General features: G+C 53.0%; 3 protein-coding genes across 7 annotated transcripts in view; 1 reads left to right on the plus strand and 2 right to left on the minus strand.

The window, feature by feature from the left end:
* Nucleotides 1–17,926, plus strand: part of Ranbp3 (RAN binding protein 3) — a 38,738-nt gene extending 20,812 nt beyond the window's left edge. For 2 of the 4 annotated variants that reach the window (XM_021149034.1, XM_021149036.1), the window contains 14 exons: nucleotides 2,552–2,588; nucleotides 2,671–2,742; nucleotides 6,949–7,014; nucleotides 7,375–7,467; nucleotides 8,660–8,787; nucleotides 11,651–11,764; nucleotides 13,043–13,146; nucleotides 13,351–13,426; nucleotides 13,997–14,099; nucleotides 14,314–14,423; nucleotides 15,367–15,487; nucleotides 16,243–16,385; nucleotides 16,749–16,935; nucleotides 17,014–17,926. In XM_021149034.1, the coding sequence (XP_021004693.1) occupies nucleotides 2,552–2,588; nucleotides 2,671–2,742; nucleotides 6,949–7,014; nucleotides 7,375–7,467; nucleotides 8,660–8,787; nucleotides 11,651–11,764; nucleotides 13,043–13,146; nucleotides 13,351–13,426; nucleotides 13,997–14,099; nucleotides 14,314–14,423; nucleotides 15,367–15,487; nucleotides 16,243–16,385; nucleotides 16,749–16,935; nucleotides 17,014–17,057 (1,398 nt within the window). In that variant the 3' untranslated portion in view covers nucleotides 17,058–17,926. Of the gene's footprint in view, nucleotides 1–2,551; nucleotides 2,589–2,667; nucleotides 2,743–6,948; nucleotides 7,015–7,374; nucleotides 7,468–8,659; nucleotides 8,788–11,650; nucleotides 11,765–13,042; nucleotides 13,147–13,350; nucleotides 13,427–13,996; nucleotides 14,100–14,313; nucleotides 14,424–15,366; nucleotides 15,488–16,242; nucleotides 16,386–16,748; nucleotides 16,936–17,013 lie in introns of all 4 variants that reach the window. The other 2 variants (XM_021149033.2, XM_021149035.2) reach the window with 1 other exon arrangement.
* A 285-nt stretch (nucleotides 17,927–18,211) lies between these two features.
* Nucleotides 18,212–21,411, minus strand: Caps (calcyphosine). The gene is given in 5 exon segments (XM_021185798.2): nucleotides 18,212–18,432; nucleotides 18,510–18,560; nucleotides 18,563–18,689; nucleotides 18,769–18,842; nucleotides 21,391–21,411. Coding segments are annotated over 5 exon segments (474 nt in total). The 3' UTR covers nucleotides 18,212–18,231.
* Vmac (vimentin type intermediate filament associated coiled-coil protein) lies at nucleotides 20,121–23,896 on the minus strand. 2 transcript variants are annotated; one of them, XM_021149568.2, is made up of 2 exons: nucleotides 23,796–23,896; nucleotides 20,121–22,020 (listed from the first exon to the last, which is right to left on the minus strand). In XM_021149568.2, the coding sequence occupies exon 2, from the start codon at nucleotides 21,933–21,935 to the stop codon at nucleotides 21,687–21,689; it is 249 nt and encodes an 82-aa protein (XP_021005227.1). In that variant the 5' UTR covers nucleotides 21,936–22,020; nucleotides 23,796–23,896; the 3' UTR covers nucleotides 20,121–21,686. The 2 variants fall into 2 exon arrangements, with proteins under 2 accessions (XP_021005227.1, XP_021005226.1); XM_021149567.1 differs by lacking the exon at nucleotides 23,796–23,896 and adding an exon at nucleotides 22,838–23,179.
* Between the last annotated feature and the right edge of the window lie 52 nt (nucleotides 23,897–23,948).

Here is a 23,948-nt window from a genome sequence, read left to right on the forward strand (position 1 = left end):
AGCCTGCTGTCCTGGAGGTTGTGGATAGACCATGCTGTGCAGCACCCCACATGCACCTGAGCCCCTGCATCGCTCACAGCCTTTGGGGCGATGCCAGCCTTGAGGGTGAATTTTTGTGTTCTTGAGGGTGGCATCTCTTTCTATATATGTTTACTTAACTTAAATGTATGTAATTAATAAAATGTATATATAACTTTTAGTTGCGTGTACATGTGTGGGAGATGTGCATGTCAGTCTGTGGCCAGGCAGGCCAGAGGCCAGATGTTCCTGGAACTGAGGGTACAGGTGGTTGTGAGTAGCATCATATAGGGCTACATTCTACAGGGCTCTATCCTGTAGAATGTAGAAGAGCAGCGAGTGCTCTTGACCACTAAACCATCTCTCCAGCCCTCAGGGTGGCCTCTTTGATTGTCATTTGACCACATCATAGTACACAGAAGATACCTGTGTGTGCTTCTCATCCCAGCACTTATGCCAAGATCAGCTAGGTTCATAGTTTGTTTTAGGATTTTTCTGAAACAGGGTCTTATGTAGGTCAGGCTGGCTTTGAAATCCTGATCTTGCTTCCACCTCCCACGTCTGTGGTTCCTGTGCTCTTGCTGGCAAAACTGAGCCAGTCCGAAGCTGTGGGTAAGGATCACTCTGTGAGCCTCCTCCATCTATCCAAGGATCCGTTGGAATGCTGGCCTGGATTTTTCTTCTTGGATCCCTGGTTAGTGAGGTGGACACCTTAGGCAACCTGTGTCTCTCGGTGTGTCATCCTGGAGCCTTTGTCCTGGAAGCAGTGGGACTGCTTCTTCTCCTGGGAAACTTTGGTTCCCACGTGCATTCTCGGTGATATCCCACATGGATCCTAAGAACCTGCTCCCTTGATGAAGCTGAACAGCAACAAGGTGGCCATAACATGTGAGGCTGTCTGGAGCTGTGTTGATGTAGCCAAGGGGCCAAGGTGATAGGAACACACAAACCTTCTCCTTCTGCCTTTGGTGATGCCAGAGCCACTGGCACCTCAGAAGCAGCAGCCTCCTTCCACTCAGTCCATCCTGAAGATTCACTACAGATGATTGTTTCCTCCAGGACAGCCTTGTGTGGGTGTCTCCTCAGGCTGGTGGCCCCTTCATGGTCCTGTGGGTAACCTCTTAGAGGGCTGGTAGTCCCAAGGCTAGACCGAGGAGCGCCTGAGCCTTGTGGGGCAGCTTTGGATCAGATGTGAACCCAAGTGCTGCAGAGTCTCTGAGCCCTGGGCTCAGGACCCTTTTCCTGATGTCCTTTGCAACCTCCAAGAAATTTGACATCATGTGGAAGGCAGAGCCTGGGTTTGTCCCATTGACAAGGTCTCCGGGTGGGAATGGGAACCTGTCTGGGGACCATCAGTGTTCCTGCTCTGTGAATGAGAGAACAGTTCCAGGAAGGAGAGTGATGGGCTTGCTTCTCTTGGCACGGACCCAAGCTGTGAGCTTGTACTGAGGAGAGTGCCTAGGTCAGGGTGCTAATCTGTTAGAGATTTACTGTGTGTCATTGTGTTCACCCTCTCTGGGCTCACTGCTGCAGGCTCCAGCCCACTATCTGGTTGCAGTTCCTGAGCTGAGCCAGTGTTTACATTGTTATAGGATTATAAGCAAAAGTGAGGAGATGGGACCTGTGAGCCAAAAGTGCTGGCTTTATGGCCATTTATGGGAAAAATGGGTCCTGGTCTACAGCAGGAGGGTCTCTGCTAGTGTTTTTTTTGATTGCATGGGATCTTGGCAGCTTTTTTTTTTTTAAAGATTTATTTATTTACTTATTTATTACATGTAATACACTGTAGCTGTCGCTGTCTTCAGACACACCAGAAGAGGGCATCAGATCTCATTACAGGTGGTTGTGAGCCACCATGTGGTTGCTGGGATTTGAACTTCGGACCTTTGGAAGAGAAGTCGGGTGCTCTTACCCACTGAGCCATCTCTCCAGCCCTCTTGGCAGCTTCTTAAAGGCAGTATCCCCCACTTGGTTCAGCTTGAGCTTGAAGCACTTTAGGACTCTAGGGAAATGGGCTCTTGTGCCTTCCTAAGTTGCCAGCGTCCACCAGGGGCGTGGGTTTACCTACCGTTGGCCTTTGCTTCTGGCTTTGGGGTCTGAAGGATAACACAGTACTAAGTGTGGACACAAGCTCCTGATCTCAGCTGGCAACTCCTCACCTGAATACCAGGCTGGAACTGGAGGGACGTGGAACCTCTTTCTAGTTGAAGAAGGGTCCTGGCAGCCTGGCACATCTCTGAACATTTTGGCCCAGACATCAGAGCTTGTTTGTACTGGAACTGACAACCTAGAAGCAGGTGTGCATATGTGCTATAGAATGCTCTAGGGTGAGCATGGGAGCCAGGATGCCCTTGTCCCCAGACAAGGCCCTAGGCAGGCCAGGGAGGGTTGTGCTGTCTGGGGAAGGTGGCCCATGGATCATTGGACCTGACCTACGTAGGGCCATCCTTAGCCCCTGGCAGGGTACAGGGGAGTTGGGGACACAGGTTTGGAACACTTGGGGCCTCTCACCGCTTCTGTGTTCTCATTGCAGAGATCTGCTGGCAGCTCCAGTCCCGAAGCCGGAGAAGGTAAGGAAGTCTCTAGAACATGAGCCAAATCCTGGAAGCAAACTTGAACACTCTCTGACTCCACCTTCTCTGTGTCTAGTAGATTCTGACCATGAGGATGGAAACTACTGCCCTCCTGTCAAGCGTGAGCGGACATCCTCTCTAACGCACTCAGGTAAGCAACATCCTCCAGAGCCAGGTAGTGCCAGCCCCAAGGGTGTGATACCTAGGCCAAGGAAAGCTGACACGTTTGCCGTACGGGGAAGTTGGGAGGTTCCCTGTCAAGCCCTGTGGGTACATCACCTGTGAGTCTGGCTGTCTTTGCAAGGACATGGTGTTGATATGGACTGCATGGGATAGGATTCTCACCCACTCGGTACCATGTACATGCCCATGCCCAGTTGGAGAGCATTCATTCATCTGTGCTCCCAGCTCAGACATTGTGGGTAGTCAGACTGAGGGGCACCCATATACGGGGATGCCAGCCTCCAGGCTTCAACCAGTGCAGCAGTGAGGCTGGATCTAGGCTGAGAGATTCTGGGGATGCTCAGTTGGAGGCAGGCAAAGTCCAGCAGCCCTTTTCACACATAGGCACCCCTCAGGTTAGGAATGATTGCTGCCTGGATGGTTAGGAGTGATTGCTCTGAAGGGCTAGACCATAGAGTGTCCTGGCCTGTTCTGGTTCTGGTTCTGGTCTTGGTAGTCCATCCTGGGCAGCAGGTATCACTTCTGCTCTGTGGAGGAGGTTTCCCTCCTTGTCCCATGCCTAGAGCATGGTGGTCCTGCAAAACAGGCATTGCAGTCTTTTTGACAGCTGTACACCACCTTGGTTTAAAGGCCCCATGCCAGCTTGTGGGTGTGTAGAGGTGGCACAAAGGGAATCCCCAGCCTTGTTGGCCTGCCTGCCTTTACTCTGTAAGAGTGTATCTGCTGTGTAGTGTGTTCATGTGTGTGGGAACCAGAGCAAGTCCTCAGATATTTTCCTTGATGGTCCTGCACCCCACCCCCACCCCAACTCCCGCCCCGCCCCCGCCTCCAGCTTCTCTCTGTTTTGCTTTCTTGGGACAGAGTCTCTGCCTGAACTAAAAGCTCACAGTTGGGCCTAGGCTCTGTGGCCAAGCAAGCTCAGGATCCATCCTCTGCATCCATTGGTTTCCTTTTCTATGTGAATACTTGGGATGTGAACTCGGGGCCTTAAGCTTGCAGAGCAGGTGCTCTCCCCACTCAGCCATCTCCTATGACTTGGATTCTGTAGAACTGAGTTCCTTTGAGGACAGTCTTCAGGCTAGGGCTGTCTTTGGGGTATCTGTAAGGGTGACTTGGTTTCTTAGGGCACAGTTTCTATCCTGTCTCTGTCGTTACCTCCAATGTTTGTTTTCCCAGCATGGGTATGCTCCACTCTGTGTAGGAGACTCACTTCCTTGTTTGCCTCGCTATTCTTGTCCCACCAGTGACTCCCAGAGCCTTCCCTCCCTGCATCCTGTTCTCAGGTCTTTGAGCAGGATAGATGTGAATTCGGATCTTCCTGACCTGATGGTTTCTGGGCTGTCACAAATCTTGTGTTTGGTACTGGGACCTAAACAACCTGAAGACTGTCCCTGGTCATTTTCTGATTTGTCCCCACAGGGAAATTGCTCACCATTCCATCTCAGTCCTGGGATCTGTCTTTCTTTTCTATTAGGGTGCAGCCTCTAGAACCAGGAGCTTGGTGCTTTGCTGGCCCACAGGGTGTGAACCTGGCCTATAGAGTCAGCAGTGGTAGTGTCCTTTAGTGCCCTATCCCTTCTTCCTGACACTAAGAAGCCTGGTTTCAGCTGGATGGTGGTGGCACACACCTTTAATCCTAACACTCAGAAAGCAGAGGCAGGCAGATCTCTAGAGTTTGAGACCAGCTTGCTCTATAGTGAGTTCCAGGCCAGCCAGGGCTACACAGAGAAACCCCTCCTTAAAAAAAAAGCAACAACAAAAAAAGAAGCCTGGTTGCAGTCAGGTGAGGAGACACACATCTGTCATCTCAGTGCTTGGGAGGTGGAGGCAGGAAGATCAGGAGTTCAGTGTCACTTTCAGCTATACATTGAGCCTGAGGAAGAAACCTGGCTCTTCTTGTCATCTTCTTGCCATGCCATCCTGGCCAGCTGTGTTCTTGCCCAGGGCCCAGTCACACCAGCTACTGCTCTGGGAGCTTTGTCAGCCTCAGGCCAACTCGGCTCAGTCTCTAGTGTATTCCCAACTAAGCAGGGAGCGCCCCCTCACCTAGTCATTCCCCTCCTGCCCCATCTGTGGCATATACCCAACAGCTAGCTATAGGAGGGTGAAGCCTGGGTTCCCCAGGTCCTGAGCAATGTAACATCTACTGTTAGCAAAGTGAGTCTTTACAAGACCTGAGAAGAGCCCAGGGTGTATGTCTCTATGGGTGGGGCTGGGAACAGAACTCTAAGCCTTGGCTGCCCACTTAGTGTCAACAGGGAGGCTTGCCTTCTGTCTGTCCCATCTGGTCACAGCAGTGCCCTGCTGGATTCCTGCATGCCAACACAATGGCCAGGCTCTGGGCCCCACACTGGTGCAGGTGAGTGGCTACAGTCCCTGTGGTCAGCTGTGTTGTCCTCAAGTCTTTGGGGTTTGGAGACAGGGTTTCTCTGTGTAGCCCTGGCTGTCTTAGAACTCACTTTATAGACCAGGCTGGCTTCAAACTCACAGAGATTTACCTGCCTCTGCCTCTCAAGTGCTGGGATTAAAGGCATGTGCCACCACCACCTGGCTTACCCTCAAATCTTAAAGGTTGTGTGGAGAACAGGACCCTAAAGACCTATGACCAAGACACGGGTGCCTAAAGCCAGCCTTTGGGTTCTCTAGTTATACAGTTTATGAACTCGATCTCAGGTTTGAAAAGTGTGGTCCAGCATTGTCCCCCTAAAGGCCTCTATCCCACTCCATAGCTGGCTCCAGTGGCTGCTTTGTCACATGTCCAGGCCTCGTGTGGCTAGTAGACTTAGCTCTTTATTCCCGGGGTTTGAGTGCTGCTCTGACTAGGTGTCCTCCAAGGTGTCCCCTGGGCTTTCAAGTGTGACCAGTTTCCTATCAGCCCATGTGACAAGATGCTGGTGTGGCATCAGTGTGTTCAGTATCAAGCTGTCACATACAAATAAACTCCATCCCTGTGAGCAGTCCCTCTTCAGCCTCCTCCATCCTCAGCTGTGGGCATCATGGATCTGCCTCCTGCCTCCACTTGTGGATATTTCCTATCCATGGGCCCTGCACCATGGCAGCTTTTCTTCACTTAAGACTCTGCCTTTTGTATGTGTGTATGTGCATGTGTTGTGGGGGGCTAGCGTGCTCACCTGTGCATGTGCATTTGGCGACCAGAGGTCATTGCCAATACTCATTACTCTGTCTGCCTTCCTCAGGCGGGGTCTCATTGATTTGGCTGGCGCTGCAGGCCACAGAGCTCCAGGACATTCCTGTTTCTTCCCATAAATCCCCAGCTCTAGGACTAAGCTGTGCTGTGTACTGGGGACGGGACTCAGGCACTTTTGTTTGTTTGTTTTTTTATTTTTTCGAGACAGGGTTTCTGTGTGTAGCCCTGGCTGTCCTGGAACTCACTCTGTAGACCAGGCTAGCCTCGAACTCAGAAATCCGCCTGCCTCTGCCTCCTGAGTGCTGGGATTAAAGGCGTGCGCCACCACGGCCGGCTTGGGACTCAGGCACTTATGCTTGCACAGTAGACACTGTGCCTACTGAGCCAGTCTCTCAGCTCTGTGTTTGGGGGTTGTCTGCTGTTGGCCTCTGTCCATGGGTTTTATTCTTCTTTGCTTCCTTCAGGAGGGTTGTGCATATGGGGATGGGGTTAACATCTGTCTGCTTGATGGATGAGCCTCCAAGACTGCCTGTGGCCTGTGCATTTTTTCATGCCTTTCTCCTGTCCTGGGTCACATTAGACTAGCTGTCCGTCACCAGGACAAGGTCACCAGGATGCAGACTCACTGGGTTCCCAGCTGTCCCTGCAGCTCCAGCTCTATCTCCTAGCTCTTGTGAGTGGCTGGCAGAGCTGGTGCTGAGTAACAGGCATGTCTGGGAGGCAGGTCCTGCCCCAGTCCTGTGGTTGTGAGCATACATGTCCTCTATTGTAGGCCTGCCCAGTAGTGCCATCACTCACCTTCCTGGGAGGAATGGCCCAGAGTTAGCAGATATGTCATTCTGTCTCAGCATCTTCATCCTCCAGGTTCCCTGTGCTGGCCTTGCCACAGAACCACATTCTAACATGGACCTCCTACTTTCCTGTTATAGCCTGGACCATTCTCTGGGGTCCCAGGCCTACCATGCACCCTGTTTCGCTGTGCTCCTGCCTCCACAGGCTGAGCTCAGCTGTGTCTTGTGCTTGCAGAGGAGAAGAGCAGCGGCTTCCGGCTGAAGCCCCCAACACTCATCCACGGTCAGGCACCCAGTGCAGGTGGGTGACATTTGCAGGCCTCTGCCTGGCTCCAGGACCCTTGCTGTAGGCCCAGTCTGCTCCTGGGACTGGGACTGACATGGAGGCAGCCCTGGGAAATTGCTCTGACCTTTGGGAGCAGGGTATCTCCTTCCTGGGAACTCATGTGACCCTGTACCAGCCCTGGCCATTTTCCTTTGCACCGTGCAAACTCTGGGAGGCACAGTGCAAAGGAAGACCTGGACCTTGTCACAGGTCTCAATGGCAGGTGTCTGTCACTATAAAGTGTTGGTGTTAAGTGTGGCCTCCCTTGCACAACCACTGAAGTTGATGTGCCCTGGAGCAGCAGGGTCAAGGTTCCTAGAATCCACTGTGTTCCAGGTCTGCCCAGCCAGAAACCCAGGGAACAGCAGCGTGGTGTGCTCCGTCCAGCTGTGCTGCAGGCCCCTCAGCCCAAGGTGCTGTCGCAGACGGGTAAGGGACTGAGTCACAGTTTGAAGTACAGAGGCAAGAGGACCCTTTGGGTTAGTCCTATCCTGAGGGGAACCTCAATGGAGGAATAGGGTACTGCCAAGGTTTTCTGTGTCCCCAGGTCTCTTGTCGACCTCCTAAGCTGCTCTGCAAGGGTTTCCAGCTTTGCTGGGTTTTGGTCTTGTTACTCAAAACTCAGAAGTAACCTAGCCACTTTGGACCTGGTTAATCTCATGCTGATTAATCACCTAAAGTCTGCTTGGGTCCATTGCTCAGAGTCCACCGGATAGAGCCATAGTATACACAAAGATAGACCCTTAAAGATTCCTGTTTCATTCCATCTTGATTTGGGGGCAAGTAGGATAGACCTGGCATGTAGGGCAGTTGTCATTTTGTCCTGGTTTAGTTGGATTTTTGTGACTCAGTATCTCCCTGTGCAGCCAGCCCAGGCTCCTCTTGAACTCACTTTGTATTCCTTCTCACAGAATAGTGGGCACACACCACTATTCCAGCTTCCTTCTGGCTTTGTGATGGGTGCTGGGGTTGGATGCCGACCTCACACAGGCCGGGCTCTCCTTCAGTTGCATGGAGCAATCTATGATAGATTTCCTTTTGCTGCTCGTTTTCTGGGAGTCCTGCTTCTGAGCTCACTGGAAGCCAGTTCTTGTTCATGTTGTGTGTGTGTGTGTGTGTGTGTGTGTGTGTGTGTGTGTGTGTGTGTAGTCCTGAGGATGAATTCCAGGCCCTGAGCATCCTGAGCTATATGCCAACACAGTGTCTTTTAGAATAAAGGCAGCAGCTCTTCATGTCTGTGAGTTTTGAGCCTACTAATTTAAGAATATATGACTTTTCTTCCTTCCTTCCTTCCTTCCTTCCTTCCTTCCTTCCTTCCTTCCTTCCTTCCTTCCTTCCTTCCTCCTCCCCCTCCTCCCTCACCTCCCCCCTCCCCTCCCCTCCCTCCCTCGTTCCTTCCTTTCTTCCTTTCTTAAATGTGGCCCTAGTTGACCTAGAATTTGCTGTCTAGATGTCTTTCCTCTGACTCATAGTGATCCACCTGCCTCTACCTCCAAATGTTGAGATTAAAAGCTCTCATCACTGTACACAGCCTAGGATGAATGAACTTCAGAGTCTAGCAGCTTAGTTAGCTGCTGAAGGGCTGGGGGACACCTGTCCACTCTCTCTTTCCTTTTTGCAGTCCCCAGCAGTGGCACCAATGGAGTCAGTATGCCAGCAGACTGCACGGGGCCAGCAACGTCTGTATCACCAGAGAACCTCACGCAGAGGAGTCCCTCTGAGTCTGCCGAGGGGACACACACACTTGAGGTTGGTCAGTCATGGGGACGGCCAGGGTGGGTGGGCTGCAGTGCCAGGCTCTGATGTGATGTCTGTGTGGGTTCTTGGTCTCTAAAGGCCTATAGCAGTTCCCAGCACTTTCAGTTTGGGCAGCTTCTTAGGCTGCCTGGGTTTGTGCATGCTCTTATACAAGGTTGTTCCCAGTCTAGTCCTCTTTCCAGAAAGGGCATTTGCAGAGACACAAGATTTACTGGCTCACAGTTTTAGAAGTTGGAAATATGAATAGCATGACTGTGGCTCTCCTGCCCCTAGCTGATTACAGCCCACTTCACTTGGGAGTGCTCATGACATGGGCAGTCTTGGAAAGGATAGCAGAGTGCCAAGGACAGTGCCCCTGTAACTCACTTCCACACGATCCTGTCAAACGTCCTCCCCACACCACACCAGGGACTGAGAGCCTAACCAGTGGACACCTGGCATTGGTTGATAGGCTGTCAGTCACTGTCAGAGAGCCTGTGAACAACTTTAGTTACTATGTCTCCATGACGAGGTCCAGTGCTCCCCCACAGTGTCCCAGATGAACCCTCAGAATGACTGGTGCTGTGGCAGTCAGCCCTGAAAAGCTTGCGTAAGAGAGAAGAGGTGCCTGTGCAGACCCAGGATTAAGGCTAGGGGCAGTGCCAGCAGCAGCTAGATGAAGGCTGTGATGGTGACCCGCTTCCCAGGCTGGCCACTGTGTAGAGTCACAGGCGTAATGATGTCTCTGTTCTCACTGAGAAAATGTCCATCCCACCTCAGTGCCCTAAGTGGGGGCAGGAATAGCTTCCAGTCAGGTACAGGATTCCAGCCAGGCTATGCTAGCATCTAGCTCCACCATGCAGGGTCTACTTGTGTCACCCTCTTGCAGTTTCCACACTCCCTCCACAGTGCAACTCCTTCAGCTTAGAACTCTGCTCCACCTTACTAGCAGGCTGGGTTCTTAGTATCCAGCTTTGATTTGACTCTGAATTTTCTCTCTGTGCCACCCCAGATTTGAGCCCAAAGTTGCACATTCCAGATATAAGCCTTACTCCCAGGCTGTCTTGGAGTGGACAGGGTCACCAAATTCACTATTTCTGATCATGTAGAAAGAGCAGGCAAGGCCAGGCGTGGTGGTGCACACCTTTAATCCCAGCACTCGGGAGGCAGAGGCAGGTGGATTTCTGAGTTCAAGGACAGCCTGGTCTACAAAGTGAGTTCCAGAACAGCCAGGGCTACACAGAGAAACCCTGTCTCAAAACAACAACAACAAAAAAAAAAAAAAAAACCCTGTCTCAAAAAAAAAAAAAAAAAAAAAAAAAAAAAACCCCCCCCCCAAAAAAAAAAAAAAAAAAAAAAAAAAAAAAAAAAAGAAAGAAAAAGAAAAAGGAAAGAGCAGGCAAGACCCTGACTTTGTCAGCCATTCCTGATTCACAGGTGGTACCAACACCACACAGCTGATCAGTGGTGCTGAGCTCAGTGAAGACAGAGTGGTATTGTGGCTAGGAGATGACCACCTGGTGACACACATGCCAGACAGGCTTCTGGAACTCTTTGAACTCTGGGATTTAGATTCCCCATCCTGGTAGAAACCTATGGAGAGCCATGCCAGGCCCAGGGGCTGGTTCTCAGTGGGGTACAGAACCCAAAGGGATATGAAAGGCTGCGCACACATGTCACAGACTCCCTGTGTAGACACGGGGCCTTGAGAGAGTCAGAATGGAGCCAGATTTATAAGGTGTCAAGCAGCTAGAAACATTTGAATTCTTAACAGCCTAGCAGAGAACTCAGAACTGTCTCACCACCCTGCCGTACACTGCAAGTTGCTGTCATAGACCTGTTGGAGCTCTTCTACCCCACCGTCCATGTGCAGCTAGGGTATTGGACTCAAGTTCTCTTTATCCAGGTCACATGAGTGATCAAGACCTTTTACTCAGAGGAGTCACACTTGTAAGAAGAAAGCATTTAGAAGGGCCAGTGAGGGCTCACTGAATTAAGAATGCTTCCTTCCAAATCTGAGGACGTAGGTTGGATCCCAGGGATTCACATGGTGAATCCTTCCAACTGGTCCAGGGGGTTGATCTTGGTTTTCTGTACATGCACACATAGGCATGTACACACATAAATGTAAGCTGGTGTAAAACACTTACGTACTGAAACTGTGAGGTGGAAGTGAGAATGTCCTGGGACGTTAGGCTCCCTGCTGTCCTCTCTGCAGTGGGATCTCACATCTGTGACCCACATCGCACCATTTCCTCTAGTGACTATCATAAGGCTCATCTGATCTGCTACTTGGTAGCTGCTGTGTCTGCCATTTACTGTTTATAGTTTACATCCTGAGTGTTTATCCCCTTGCCTGATGGATCCTTGGTACTGGTTCTAGGTCTGTTGGCACCAAGGTGTGGTGATGTGCAGAGTCTTCCTGCCTGAGCTGTAGGTCCCACGAATGGGCCTGGAGGGGTCTTCTGAGTACTGGCTGTGATACGCACAGTCTGCCTCATTTCCACCTGGGCTTCTCTGCACCACAAGCCAGTCCGCCTCTCAGAGGGATGCCCTGGGGTCCTGAGCTCTCCACAAGGCCCCCTCGCTATCCAGCTGGAAACATCCCGTCCCTCAGCTCTACTGAAGCAGGGGACTGCTGGTGTTGGCCAGCTGCTAAGCTTCAGGCCGAGCATCATCCCAACTCTCAGATCCCGGGGCCCACAGCAGAGATCTGGGGTTCAGGCCTTTCTCTAATGGTGCCTACTCCAAGAGAGTCTATCCTAGCTTCCAGGAAAGTGTGAGCTTGGCTGACTTCCAGGCTCCTGAGCACTCCATTGTCTTGTTGGTAAATATTGTTTTGTTTGTTTGTTTGTCTGTTTGTTTTTCCTTATAGGAGGAGGTGCCTCAGAAAACCCCACACGGCACCTCAGAGGAGGGGCACTGTGAAGAGGAGCAGGCGGCCCCACAGGCCTTCGTGTTTGGACAGAACTTGAGAGACAGAGTGAAGGTATTTGGCCTGGTGGGCGTTGGGCACTTGAACAAAAGTGTAGCCTCGGTACATGTGACAGTCACATATTCCTAGACATTCACTGCCCAGGGCCCTCATCCCACTAAGAATCCCTCCACTTTTGGGGGTAATGTTTCATGTGGCTCAAGTCTAGGGATTTCAGGTGACCTGAGAACATCTTTCTTTCTTTCTTTTTTTTTTTTTGGTCTTTCGAGACAGGGTTTCTCTGTGTAGCCCTGGCTGTCCTGGAACTCACTCTGTAGACCAGGCTGGCCTCAAACTCAGAAATCCGCCTGCCTCTGCCTCCCAAGTGCTGGGATTAAAGGCGCGAGCCACTACCGCCCAGCGAGAACATCTTTCTAATAGCTAAACTATAAAATAATGATTGCGTGACAGATTTCACATGGGTTTTATTTTGAAATAAGATCTCATATAGTCTGGGCTAGCCTTGAACTGGCTGTGTGGCTCTGCCTTGGACTTGGACTTCAGATCCTCTGTCCTCAGCCTTCTGAGCACTGGGATGAGAGTTGTCTATTAGCAGACCTGACTTGTGTGGTGCTGGACTTGGAACCCAAAGCTCAAGCATACTGGGTGAGCCTCAAGCACACAAACTCTTAATTTTGTGCTGTGAGCTGGGGCCTGGGATCAACAGCTCTCACCCCAGCCTCAGCAGCCAGGGCCATGGGTGCACCACAGAATCATCAGCAGATCAGATTGGTCCTGGAAACTGAATCAGATGCCTGCAGTATTGGAAGAATGCTGCGCCCCAGACACCCAGCTCCTTCTTTTCCAGCTTCAGGCTGCCAGGAACCCCCTTAAGCAGAGTCAGGGCCACTTGTAGCTTCTGGGAGCCACCAAGATAGTGGAGCGAGCAGCAGACATGGAGAGGACTAGGGTGTTGCTCAGCACCCTACAGATCCCAGGATGCCCATCAAAGTGATTGAGCCTTGACCTCTAGCTCCTCCTGCCTCAGCCTCCTGAAGTGCTGTGATGTCAGGTGTGTGGGCCCACACTAGACCATTGTCTCTTTGAAACAAGGTCTTACTGTGCAGCCTAGACTAGCCCAATCTCAGAGAGTGAGGTCTGTCTCTCAGGGTTGAGACTGAAGGCATGGGCCTCCCTGCCCAGCTTGTCTCTGTGTCTTAACTGCTGTGTCAGCTGCAGCCATACTGACAGCAGTGCACCCCTTAGCTGATATGCAGTCTATCTGTAGCTAATCTTGGCAAACACTCATCAGACAGGGCCACATGAGCAACCTGCTTCCCTGTGTCTCTGCAGTTAATGAATGAGAATGCCAGCGTGGCAGATGTAGACAGTGCTGCACATCCCAGCTCAGAAACACCCTCTGCGACCAACTACTTCCTTCAGTACATCAGTTCCAGGTGAGTGCACTGTGCTGTGCAGGTGGGGTCTTCCCAAACTGCCAGGACCAGAGGGCCTTCCTACCAAGCCCCATGACTTGGGCTGGGGAGCTAGCCTGTGTGCTAGTATGTCAGGAGGGAGGCAGACATGCTTTGATGTGTGGCTCTCCTGTACTGTGCCTCTGGTTCCCCATGTGCCACACTGATGGTGCCACTCCTCTCCAGCGCAGACAACGCGACCCACAGTGCTGACAACTCCACCAAGTTTGTGTTTGGCCAGAACATGAGTGAGCGCGTCTTGGTGAGTGGCCCCGGCACAGTGATTTGGTGTCTATTTCCACTTGGGCATACAGCGTGTGGCTGACATGCTGTCTCCTGTACTGTCAGACAGGACACTCTGGTGCAGGAATGAGAGAAAGACCAGCTCCACTCATTAAAGGCTTTCTCACAGAGCTGTTGGGCTGCCATCTCCCTTCCTATCTTTATTATCCACTGACATAGGCTTTCCTGTGGCCAGAGCCAGTTGTAGCACTCAAAGCTGCACCACTGAGTCAGATGCCCTGTGTCTCTTGTCCACGGAGTCAGCCATGCCTGCCACTTCTACAGTCAGGCAGCCAGGATAGAACGCAGGCATGTGTACACTCCCTGCTTTCTGACCTTCTCGGAACTACCCCAGATTGCTACACACAGGTGGCACTCTTGTGGCCCTGAGAGGCTGGGCCTAACTGGGAATGGAATGGCTGTTGAGGACAGGCCCAGCAGGGCACAGGAGTCAGGCCTCCAGGAAGTGCTGAGCGGCCGTCCCTGCTGGGCCTCTCGCTCTGTCCTTAGCACCCACAGCAGCTCCGCCCTGGCACGCTTGTTTCCTCAGAGCCCCCCAAAGCTGAATGAAGCCAATTCAGACACCAGCAGGGAGACTACACATGCCCAGTCAGGTTCTGAGTCGTCATCCCAGGAGGCCGCCCCCAAGAAAGGTAGGAACAGCCCTGCATGCACCCCAGGGGAGACTCCTGATTCCCAGCTAGGGACAGCCGTGACCATAATAGACCTTAGAGATTGGCCTGAATTGCCCATTATGGGTAGTGGGTGGCTGTGCTCTGCTGACAACAGGGCTCCCCAGGTCCCTGGGAGGATCAGGCCTGCCCTGCTGATTTGTGCTTTTTTCCTTGGGTCTCCACTGCTATACAGAGTCCCTGGCAGAGTCAGCCGCTGCCTATACAAAGGCTACAGCGTGGACGTGTTTGCTGGAGAAAGTGGAGGTCATCACGGGGGAGGAGGCAGAGAGCAATGTGCTGCAGGTGAGACCAAACACAGGAGTGTTAAGGCAGAGGGACATGCTGTGCTACATACTGCATAGTACACAACAGAATGAAGCTAGGTGTGTTAGTGCACACCTTTAACTTCAGCACCGGGAGACAAAGGTATACAGATCTCTCTGAACTTGAGACCAGCCTGGTCTACAGATTTCCAGGCCAATCAGGAACTTTTTTGTCTAGAGGAAAACAAACAAAAATGTGTTCCACAAGCACTGTGACAACTTACTCCTGAATAAGGCTTGCCCATAATGAACTAGCACCATAGCACCTTCAAGGCTTCACCATATCCACTTTCTCTGTGATGGAAATTTCTTCTAGTATTCCATGAAGTTTGTGTCTGGCGTTATCCCTGAGCATAGTGTCCTTAAGTCTGTGCTTAGACTTGTGTGAGCATTGTTTGTGTTCCTAGCTGAGGAATGCTCTGAAGGGAACGCTTGCTGTCAGAGAGCTGATACTTGGCCTCTTTCCACTTTGAGACTCTTCCAGGCAGTGTGACACGTGCTTGTTTTCTGGGTGGGCAGAAGGAGGGACTTCCCCCGTATGTTCCCTACAGCTGAGTATTTCTTCACGGCATCCAGTGCTCCTTTGCTGTGAGAACTTGGTGGCATCTCTCTGTGCTTGGATTTGTATTTCCAAAGTCACCCTTGTTTACATCCTTGGGCAGCAGGGTGCATGGCTCCAGGCCAGAGCCTCGTGTGTAGGAGCCCTGGCTTCTGTTCCCAGCACCATAGAAACTAAAGCCATACAACAGATGATTGAACAGAGAGTGACAAAGCGGCCCACTGTCCTCAGTGTCCTGGCCTTAGTCTGTGGACTGTCAGACACCCCAGCCTCACTGCTAACTCTGAGCTTGAAGTGGGGCCCATGCTTCTGGTGCAGAGGGTGTGGGTACCCCCAGCCTGGTCATTGATCCCGTGTGTTACAGATCCAGTGTAAGCTGTTTGTGTTCGATAAGACCTCACAGTCATGGGTGGAACGTGGCCGGGGACTTCTCAGGCTCAATGACATGGCATCAACCGACGATGGCACATTACAGTCCCGGCTAGGTGAGCTCTGGGGAAGGACAGACCCTCTCGGAGGTGGGCTTAAGTCGCTGCAAAGCCAGAAAGAAGTGTAGGCTCCACAGCTGGAGCAGGGAAATGACTGTGAGCAAAGGCAGCAGTGAGCCCCACACCTGCTGCTGGCCTGGGCCTGCTGCCCCCACACTGGGTTCCTGCTCAAGTATCTTAAATAGACTTCTAAAAAGTATAGCTTGGAAGGAAGGTGAGGGCAGGAAAAGTCAGCCTAGGTTTTAGAGTTGTCCCTCCTGTTTGGGGGACTTGATGTGAAAATGGTCTCTCTCTAGCCCAGGCTGGCCTGGTCCACTCTGAGCCTGTCGTGTCCTAACATTTGGTTACATTCCCCTTAAAAGTTAAGGCCAGAAATTGGGAAGCTTAGGCAGGAGGACTGAAAAGAGTTTGAGGTCAGTCCAGGCTACTGAGACCCTCTCACATCAGGAAAGAAAAGTAAAAAAAAGAAAGGTTAAAGTCAATGTCAACAGTACCTGCTGAGCAGTTACTGTGTGTGACCTCTTCCCTGTGGACCCATAGCAGGTGGCAAGCCAGGGGCATGTTAGGACTTGCCCCGTACATGTGCTAGGCCCAGGCTCGGTTCTCAGGTGAGATGGAGCAGTCTCCATCTCAGTGTACCCTACCTGCCCTGTTGCAGGCTAGCCCCTTCCCCAAGGGCATGTCTCCCCTGCCCCTTGCAGACGTGGGCTGCAGGTTGGGGCAGGTGTTGCTAAGCAGCTCCCTTGCTGCAGTGATGCGGACCCAGGGCAGCCTGCGGCTCATCCTGAACACGAAGCTGTGGGCACAGATGCAGATGGATAAGGCCAGTGAAAAGAGCATCCGCATCACAGCAACCGACGCTGAGGACCAGGGTGTCAAGGTTTTCCTGATCTCGGTAAGCTTGAGGGAAGGTGGGGGTGGCACACTGGCTCGGTGCTGAAGACCGCTGATGTTACCAGTGGGCAGGCCCGGACACAAACCTCCCCTGGGTAGTTCCTGATGGCTGTGCACACACCTGCTGTCCCCTCGGTTAGACATCAAGGGTGGGGAGGGAGTGTGGAGGGTGGGGGGGAATGACAGATCCCAGACCTCATTGTCCTGCCTTATTCTCCAAAGGGCACCTTGTTGGTAGTCTCTTGTTATAGAAGTCAGCTGACCAGGCCAGTGTGGCCTAGTCACAGGCTAGGGCCTACATGTGTGAACACTGCCCAGTGTGGCCGCTAGCCACACACTGCCACTTCACACCCTGCCTCCCCAGGCCAGCTCCAAAGACACAGGCCAACTGTATGCTGCACTGCACCACCGCATCCTGGCTCTGCGTAGCCGGGCTGAACAGGAACAGGAGGCCAAGGCGCCCCCACCTGAGCCAGGAGCCACCCGGGCCACCGAGGAGGAAGACAGTGATGAGGATGCTGTTCTGGCTCCCTCCAGTGTCACGGGGGCTGGTGAGCACCATGGGACCAGTGGGAGGGACCCCAGCTGGTGATTGTGTGCTGGGACTGAGAGACCTGCTCTCTCCACAGGCACAGGTGATGAAGGAGATGGCCAGGCTCCTGGGAGCACATAGCGGCGGAGCCACTGCACCAGGCTGCTGCTTTGTTGTCTGTCTGCTGCCCGTCCCTCCCTGCAGGCCGCATCATGGTGGTGTCTATTGCCGGGGTGGCCACAGGCTGGATCCGAGTGTCCCCTCTGCAGCAGACGGGGACGCCAGGATGCGGCTTGGGACTCAGACCTCATCATATTGATGAGTAGAAAGAACGTTCCCCCGCCCTCCTCCGATCGAAATGGCACATTGACACTTGTCACAGCTTTGTGGTGACCGTCCCTCCCTGGGCAGCGACAATGAGAACTCCGGGCTCAGCATTTTGTTGAGTAACTTGCTACCTGCTCAGCTTTCCACTCTGCCAGGTCCACATGGCAGGTGCCTCTCCTTCATTTCTGGTGGCTTGGCTCTTGAGGTCACAGATGAAGCTACACGTGGGCTGAGCTGACTTGATGCTCCTATGGGTGGTGCCCGGCCCCCACAGGGGTTCACTAGGTTTGGGCCTGAGAACACCTCTCTGGACAAAGGTGATGAGACCAAGAGAGCTCCTGCCTTCTTGCCTGCCTGCCTGAACCACCTGGGTCTCCCTTAGCAGGTACCCAGCCCTGAGGTGACTGACCACCTAGGGCCCCTGAGAGGCAAAGGGAACCTGTACAGGGCCTGTCCCCGGGCAGAAGATGAAGCCCTTACCTGTGGACTGTGTGGTTCCATCTCTGGCCAGGCCACTTCCAGGGAGCCAGCAAGGACACCAGAGGCTGCCTTAGCAGATGGGTCACACTGCTTCCAGCCTTAGCCAGCCAGTGACAAGTGAATCCAGACGTCACCCATGTGTTTTGGAACATTTATGTAAGATTGAAATGTATTTGAGAACTGCATTAAAACTTTTAACTAAAGCCCCAGACTCTTGCACCTGGTAGCCAATCAGGCTGGATTTGGCCATGGGGCCCCTGACGGGGTCAGTAATCAATCCAGCCATTGCTAGGCTTGTGGGTGGCCCTGCAGGAGACCTGGTCCAGCCAGTTCTTCAGCCTCCATTCTCACACATCCCCCCCTCCCTGTGTCTAGCTGGGGCCCCCTAGGACAGTGGTGGCACAGGGTGGCAGGTGGATCAAGGGACTAGGCTAAGTGCAGCTATTAGGCAGGTCAGAGTAGCTATGTCAGAGGTGCCAGGTGCTGTCTGCTGTAATAGTCTTGGAACTCAGCTAGTGTGACCTGTGGATGTGCTGGCTGTGAGGGGACCTAGACCAATGACACTGCCTTGGGGGGAGGCAGCATCCTCCATCCACTCCCCACTGCACACCCCTCTCAGGTCATCTACAGTCACCACACCATCCCCAGTTTGGTCCACCTTGGCAAAAGCAGCTGTAGTGACAGCATCCAGAGTCTGGGACATGGGGGCCTATGGGAGGGGGACAGTGACTGTGGAGTGCAGGGGTCAGCACCCATCACCAGCCCGTCAGTACAGGCCAGCCTCACCTGTAGCACCCATAGGAACTCCTCCAGGTCCAGGGTCCCACTGCCATCACCCAGTCCCAGTGCCAGCGCCTGCATAATGCCTCTGCCTTGTCCACTTCCAGCCCCAGCTCTGCCAGGCCCTACCTCAGCTCCCCTTCATCCAGGGGCCAGCTGCCATCCTTGTCCAGGTGACAGAAAAACCTGAGAATCAAGGTGGGGTTAGATGGATAGGGACTACCCAGGCCAGAATCTGCTGGGGTTGCTGTGGGTGAAGGCTCACCTGGCCAGTCCCAGGATGCCTGAGGCCCCTCCATGATGGTGTTCACAGTGTCCATTATGGGTACAGGTGAACAGCTGTGGTGGGACAGAACTCCCAATGAGTTTCTGTACTCAGCCAGCCTGGCGCAGACCTCAGTGATACTGTACAGCCCAAACAGAGCTCCCTGTACCACTTACCTAGCCTGTCTGTGTCCCTGCATCCTGCCCTGGAGCTCCAGGTAGGTTTGTGTGTTTTACCTGGCACAGCTGTTGCTAGGCAGTATGATTCTGGGGACTGGGAGGGCCCTTGCTGTGACCCCATGTCAAGCACATTGGCCAGCTAAGGAGGCTGGGTGAAGTGACTCCCAGACCCACTGTGCACACCCCTGGCCACAGTACTTCCAAGTTTGGCTGGAGAAAGGGCCTTGTTTCTTGTGCCACTCAGCCTACACTGTTCCACTCTGCACTACACAGAACAGCCTAGCCAAAGCCAGTCTAGGGCTAGTTGGACATGGTGGCACTTGAGATGGGGACAAATCTGAAAGTCTAAAGCCAAGTTGGGCTACCAACGGAAACCTTGTCTTTAAAAACTGAAAACTGGGGACCTGGTGGCATATGGCTATAATCCTAGCACTCAGGAGGAAGGATGAGTTTCAGGCTATGTGAAACTGTCTCAATGTTAAAAATTATGGGGTTGCAAGCCAACCAGCATCATGATTCAGTTAATGAGAAGCTGAAGTGACACTTTGCTACCCAAATAGATGATGGCCTGCTAGGCTCCAAACATTGGCTGGCGAGTAGCAGAAAATTCTCATTGTTTTCAGATTTTGGTGCTGGCAATGGAACCCAGAGCCTTGGCATGCCAGGCAGATGTGGCTAAGCCACACCCAAGGCCCTATTGCTTTTCTATAGAGTAATGTAAAACATAATTATCTCTTACAGTTGCTGCAGTGAATCCTTTCACGGTCTCAGCCCTTGGCAAGCTAGTCCAACCTCTAGGATACAGCCCAAGCTATTCCAAGTCTTAACAGTAAGATGCAAGGCTAGGGATAGCTTAGCATTACAGACCCCACCTAAGATACATACCCCAGTGAGGGGTTGGGGGTGTGGTCAGGGCGTGACCCTAGTGAGGGCTAGAAAGCCTGGGTAATATGAGTTTCGATATTCCTCTTGTCCCCTGAATTGCAAGTGGCCTCAGTTGTGCAGAGTAGAAGTTTTCCTTCACTTCTTCGGGCTGAGTTTCAATTTGTCTCTGGGAATAACTTGGACATGGAAGCTGCAGGACAGCTGGCTAGCCCCAGCCCCCTCCACTGTCAAGTGTGTATAAGGCCTAGCAGCGTGCTACCTACAACAGGAAAAAAGGTAGAGTCCAGGTTGAGAAATAGCCAATTTATTCTGGTGCAGACAGGCCCTAGCCTGCCTTCTATACAGATAGCTCCCTTCTCTCCTCCATCCCCAAGAGAAAAATGGGCCTCTGTCTCCCACACTGAGGGTCCCTGTCAGACTCTGGGCAGACTGGATGGCTGGAGGCCCTTCTGTTTCGAACAGCCCCTACCTTTTATCTTGGTGGCTGCTCAAGGACAATTTCCCTGAGCGCACGGGTCATGGAATTCAACAGATACCACCTCTGGATGCAAGGGCTTGTGGGGCCCCTTCCTCTCACTGCTCTAACAAATGCACCCTCCCCATCGTAGGCTCTAGGCAGCACAGAAACCAGGATTGAAAAAATAGATTCTCTTAGGGTATCAAAAAGGAGACTTGCTACAAAAACACCATTGTCCCTGGAAACCAGGAAAGGGCTCATCAGGTATCCAGAAAGCTCCTGGCTAAGGCAGGGCCTCCTGGGCTGTGCTAGGCACTGATGGAGACAGAAGACAAAACTCCCTGCTTCATAGCCACTGCCTTCCCACTGAAAAGGTGGTCCCAGCATGGGGCTGTGGGTGTTTGCACAAAGCCTGTCATACAACAATGGAGATGCTGAAGCAGGAGGATCAAAAGTTCAAATCCAGCCTGAGCTACATAAAAAATTTTGAGGCCAGCCTGGGCTACATAAGACTAAGCTTCAGAAAAACTAGACCAAACAATCACAGTACAGGGCAGTCAGTGACCAGCTGGCAGGAATGACTTCAGAGATGCTGGTTGGAAGGCCCCTCCAGAAGGGGGCATTTGAGCGAGACCTGAGTGTCAAGGAACTGAGTGTGGAATCAGGGAAAGACATTGAGGCACTCTGGGTGGTGGTGTCTCAACCCACTTGTTCTTCCTAGAAGGAAGGGTAGAGCTATGGGAGAGAGATCCAAGATTAAGTAATGATTTGTCTTGGCATTAAGGGTGGTTCAGGAGGCACAAGAGTGAGTGAGAAAGGTAGGGAGGGTTCCCATCAGCAGGGCACGGTGGCTCAAATCTAGATTCGAAGTACTTGGAAGGAGGATTCAAGGGAAGCCTGGGTTATAGAGAGAGACCCCATCTCAAGCAAAAAGACAAACTCCCCACAGGTAGGGCCTGTAGTGGGAGCCTGTCAGCCTAGCAGGGATCCACGCCACACTCCTGAGACAGCAAGCCTGGCTACCTGGGACCTTGTCTCAAACAGGAAACACCTCGGTTTCAGGGTCAGTCCCCAGCATCTCACTGATACTGGGGTGCCTACCTGGCTTTGGGCTTTGTGCATGCCTGGTGGAGAATGCTCCTCCCACTGAGTTACCACCCTTGCCTTCATTTGTTTTTGAAACTATTTAAAACCAGTGGAATGTAGCAGATACTCCAGCACTGGGGGTGGTGGGGGGTGGGGGGGTTGTTTTAAATGAGATCTTGAGTTTTCACTTGTTTTGATGTTTAGATGGGATCTGGGTAATGTCTCAAGACCCCTCTAGGTGATGTCCAGGACTCTAAGAGTGGAATCTCCATGGGGCCGTGACCACAGATTCTGAGATCTGTCAGGACAGCTCACACCGTGGTCCCAAACACAGCAGGCTGCTGGTCGTCCTGGTCATCTTGGCCCTCCTCCTTTCCCATGTTGTTGCCCAGGGGTGGGCCAGGCCCATCAGGAAGTAGCTGGGCCCTATGGCTGTGGCTGGCCGGCAAGGAGCCCAGTTCCTCTGCCTCCTCCAGGGTGGCCAGCAGTGCGGCCAGGGGTGGTCGGTGGCGAGTGATGTCCTGCAGCAGGTCAGCCCGAGGCTGTAGCTGCTGGATCATCTGGTCCCTCTGGTCCACTGCGGCCTGCAGGCTGCGAACTGTGGCCTCAGAGCTCAGCAGCTGCTCTTGGAGGGCAGATATCTCCCTGGTAAGAGGACCAAATAAGGTAGTTACCTACAGGGGGTGGGGGTGGGGCATCTACCTGCTCCAGAATCCTCTGAGACTCCCGGTGTCTCCTCCTGCACTACTTCTTTGTGTGCTTGTTTATGTGCATAGACGCACACATGTGACAACAAACATGTGGAAGTCAAGGTACAACTTTCAAGAGTTGGTTCGCTCCTTCTGCCCCATGGGATCAAATTCTTTGTCATTCTTAGTGGCAAGTGAGTGTCTTTATACACAGAGCCATTGATGTCATTGGTAAAGCACCCTCAGCCCCACAGCAGGCCTGGCGCTCTGCCATCTCAGCACTCCAGAGATGAAGGCAGAAGGATCAGGGGTTGAAAGCTACATAGTGCCTTCAAGGCCAGCCTTCTCTCAAAAAACAAAACAGCGCCAGTTTTGTGTGTCCTTCGGTAGGACTTCCGCGTGGTCACAAATGGTTGTCACAGATCTGACTTCTATATAGGGGTGTTCTGTGCCTTTGTCTACCGTTGTGGCCCCCTACCCAGCAGCTTCCTTCGATCATCAGACTACAATACTCTTACACCTACGGCGGACTCGGCCTTGTGGGTGGGACAGCTGGCTTCATTTTAACAGTTTGAAATGCTCTCATGTAACCCAGGCTATACTCTAAAGTCCCATGTAGTCGAGGATGGCCCGAACTCCTGATCCTCCAGTCTCAACCCCCCCTAGTGCTGTGATGCCGGGCATTTAGTGCTCCGGAAATTTTTGCTCTCGGTTCCCAGCCCTTTCCACCCGCCTCCTTTGGGATGTCCGCCGGGCCTCCTCCAGGGCCTCACCGGTCCTTGGCGCGACCCAGCTCGTCCAGGGCGGCGCGCAGGTGCTGGTCGTGGCAGGCCAGGCGCTCGGCCTGCGCACCAATCGTGCGCTCCGCCGCCAGCAGCCGCCTCTCCAGCTCCGCTGCGCGTCGGTGCACCGCCGCCAGGTGCGCGTTCGCCTCCCGGATCTGCAGAGGTGGCGGCGCAGACATGGCCCCGGGCTGCCGTGCAGGCTCCACCCCACCCTGCCGGGCCACGCCCACAACGCAAGAAGCCCCGCCCCTGGGCCCGACTCCCCCGCCCCCCCCCCCCCTCCTTGCAGCTGCCAGGCTGCCGCTGCATTAATTTAAACCTTCTCAAGAGGCCCCGCCCTACTTCGAAGTAACGACAAGAGAGACACGCCCCCCGGAGGAAGGCGTGTGCTTCCTCTTGGGCTCTCACTATTGGCCACATTTCTACCAGGGGCAGGACTAAGTGCGGCCACGCCCCGTAGCCAATGCTCCCGTCCCTTTCAGGACCAGCTCCTGAGTCTGTTCCTCCGAGTGCAGCAAGGACTTAAAACCAAAGCAGAGTGGGCCTGGTCTCCGTCAATTATAATCCTCACGCTATATCCTCACGATTGGTTCCCTTGCCCCCAGTCTGGCCACGCCCCCAAATAGTTACACGCGGTCCTGATTGAGATGGGCACGAAACCACACCCCTACACAGTCCGGAACCCTGATGAGCCAGCCGCTTTTGCGCTGTGTCCCGCCGCATCAGTGCAGTTCCGGCTAACTAAGGTATCACTAGCCTCGCGCTGTAATATCTGCCCTGCGATTGTCCTACCTTCTGTCAGTTTCGATCGCTGACCTGCCTGACAGTGTAATGGCTGTCCTGCGACCTGTCAATCCCTTCCTTGGATGGACTATCAACATTCTCCGTACTAGGAACCTCGTCTTCTCTAGGGCTGGAGGCGTTTTTCTTCATGGCCGCAGTTTACCTTTCCTGACGTCACGGACGTCTCTGTCCAGATTCACTTGTGGACCGAGCACGACACAGATCTTGCTACGGGATTAATAAGAACTCGGTACAAACCTGCCCCGCGCGCATGCGCGCACGCCTTGTCCGCGTCCAAGGTGTTCAATAAAGTTGC

Source organism: Mus caroli, chromosome 17 (assembly GCF_900094665.2).
Source record: "Mus caroli chromosome 17, CAROLI_EIJ_v1.1, whole genome shotgun sequence".
NCBI lineage: Eukaryota > Metazoa > Chordata > Mammalia > Rodentia > Muridae > Mus > Mus caroli.

What these genes read in the sequence shown, in the direction of transcription:
- Vmac (XM_021149567.1), bottom strand. Translation starts at nt 23,028, where the DNA reads ATGTCTGCGCCGCCACCTCTGCAGATCCGGGAGGCGAACGCGCACCTG. An exon ending in CTGGGTCGCGCCAAGGACCG is followed by an intron (nt 22,021 to 22,837) that starts GTGAGGCCCTGG and finishes TCCTCTTACCAG; the next exon opens with GGAGATATCTGCCCTCCAAG.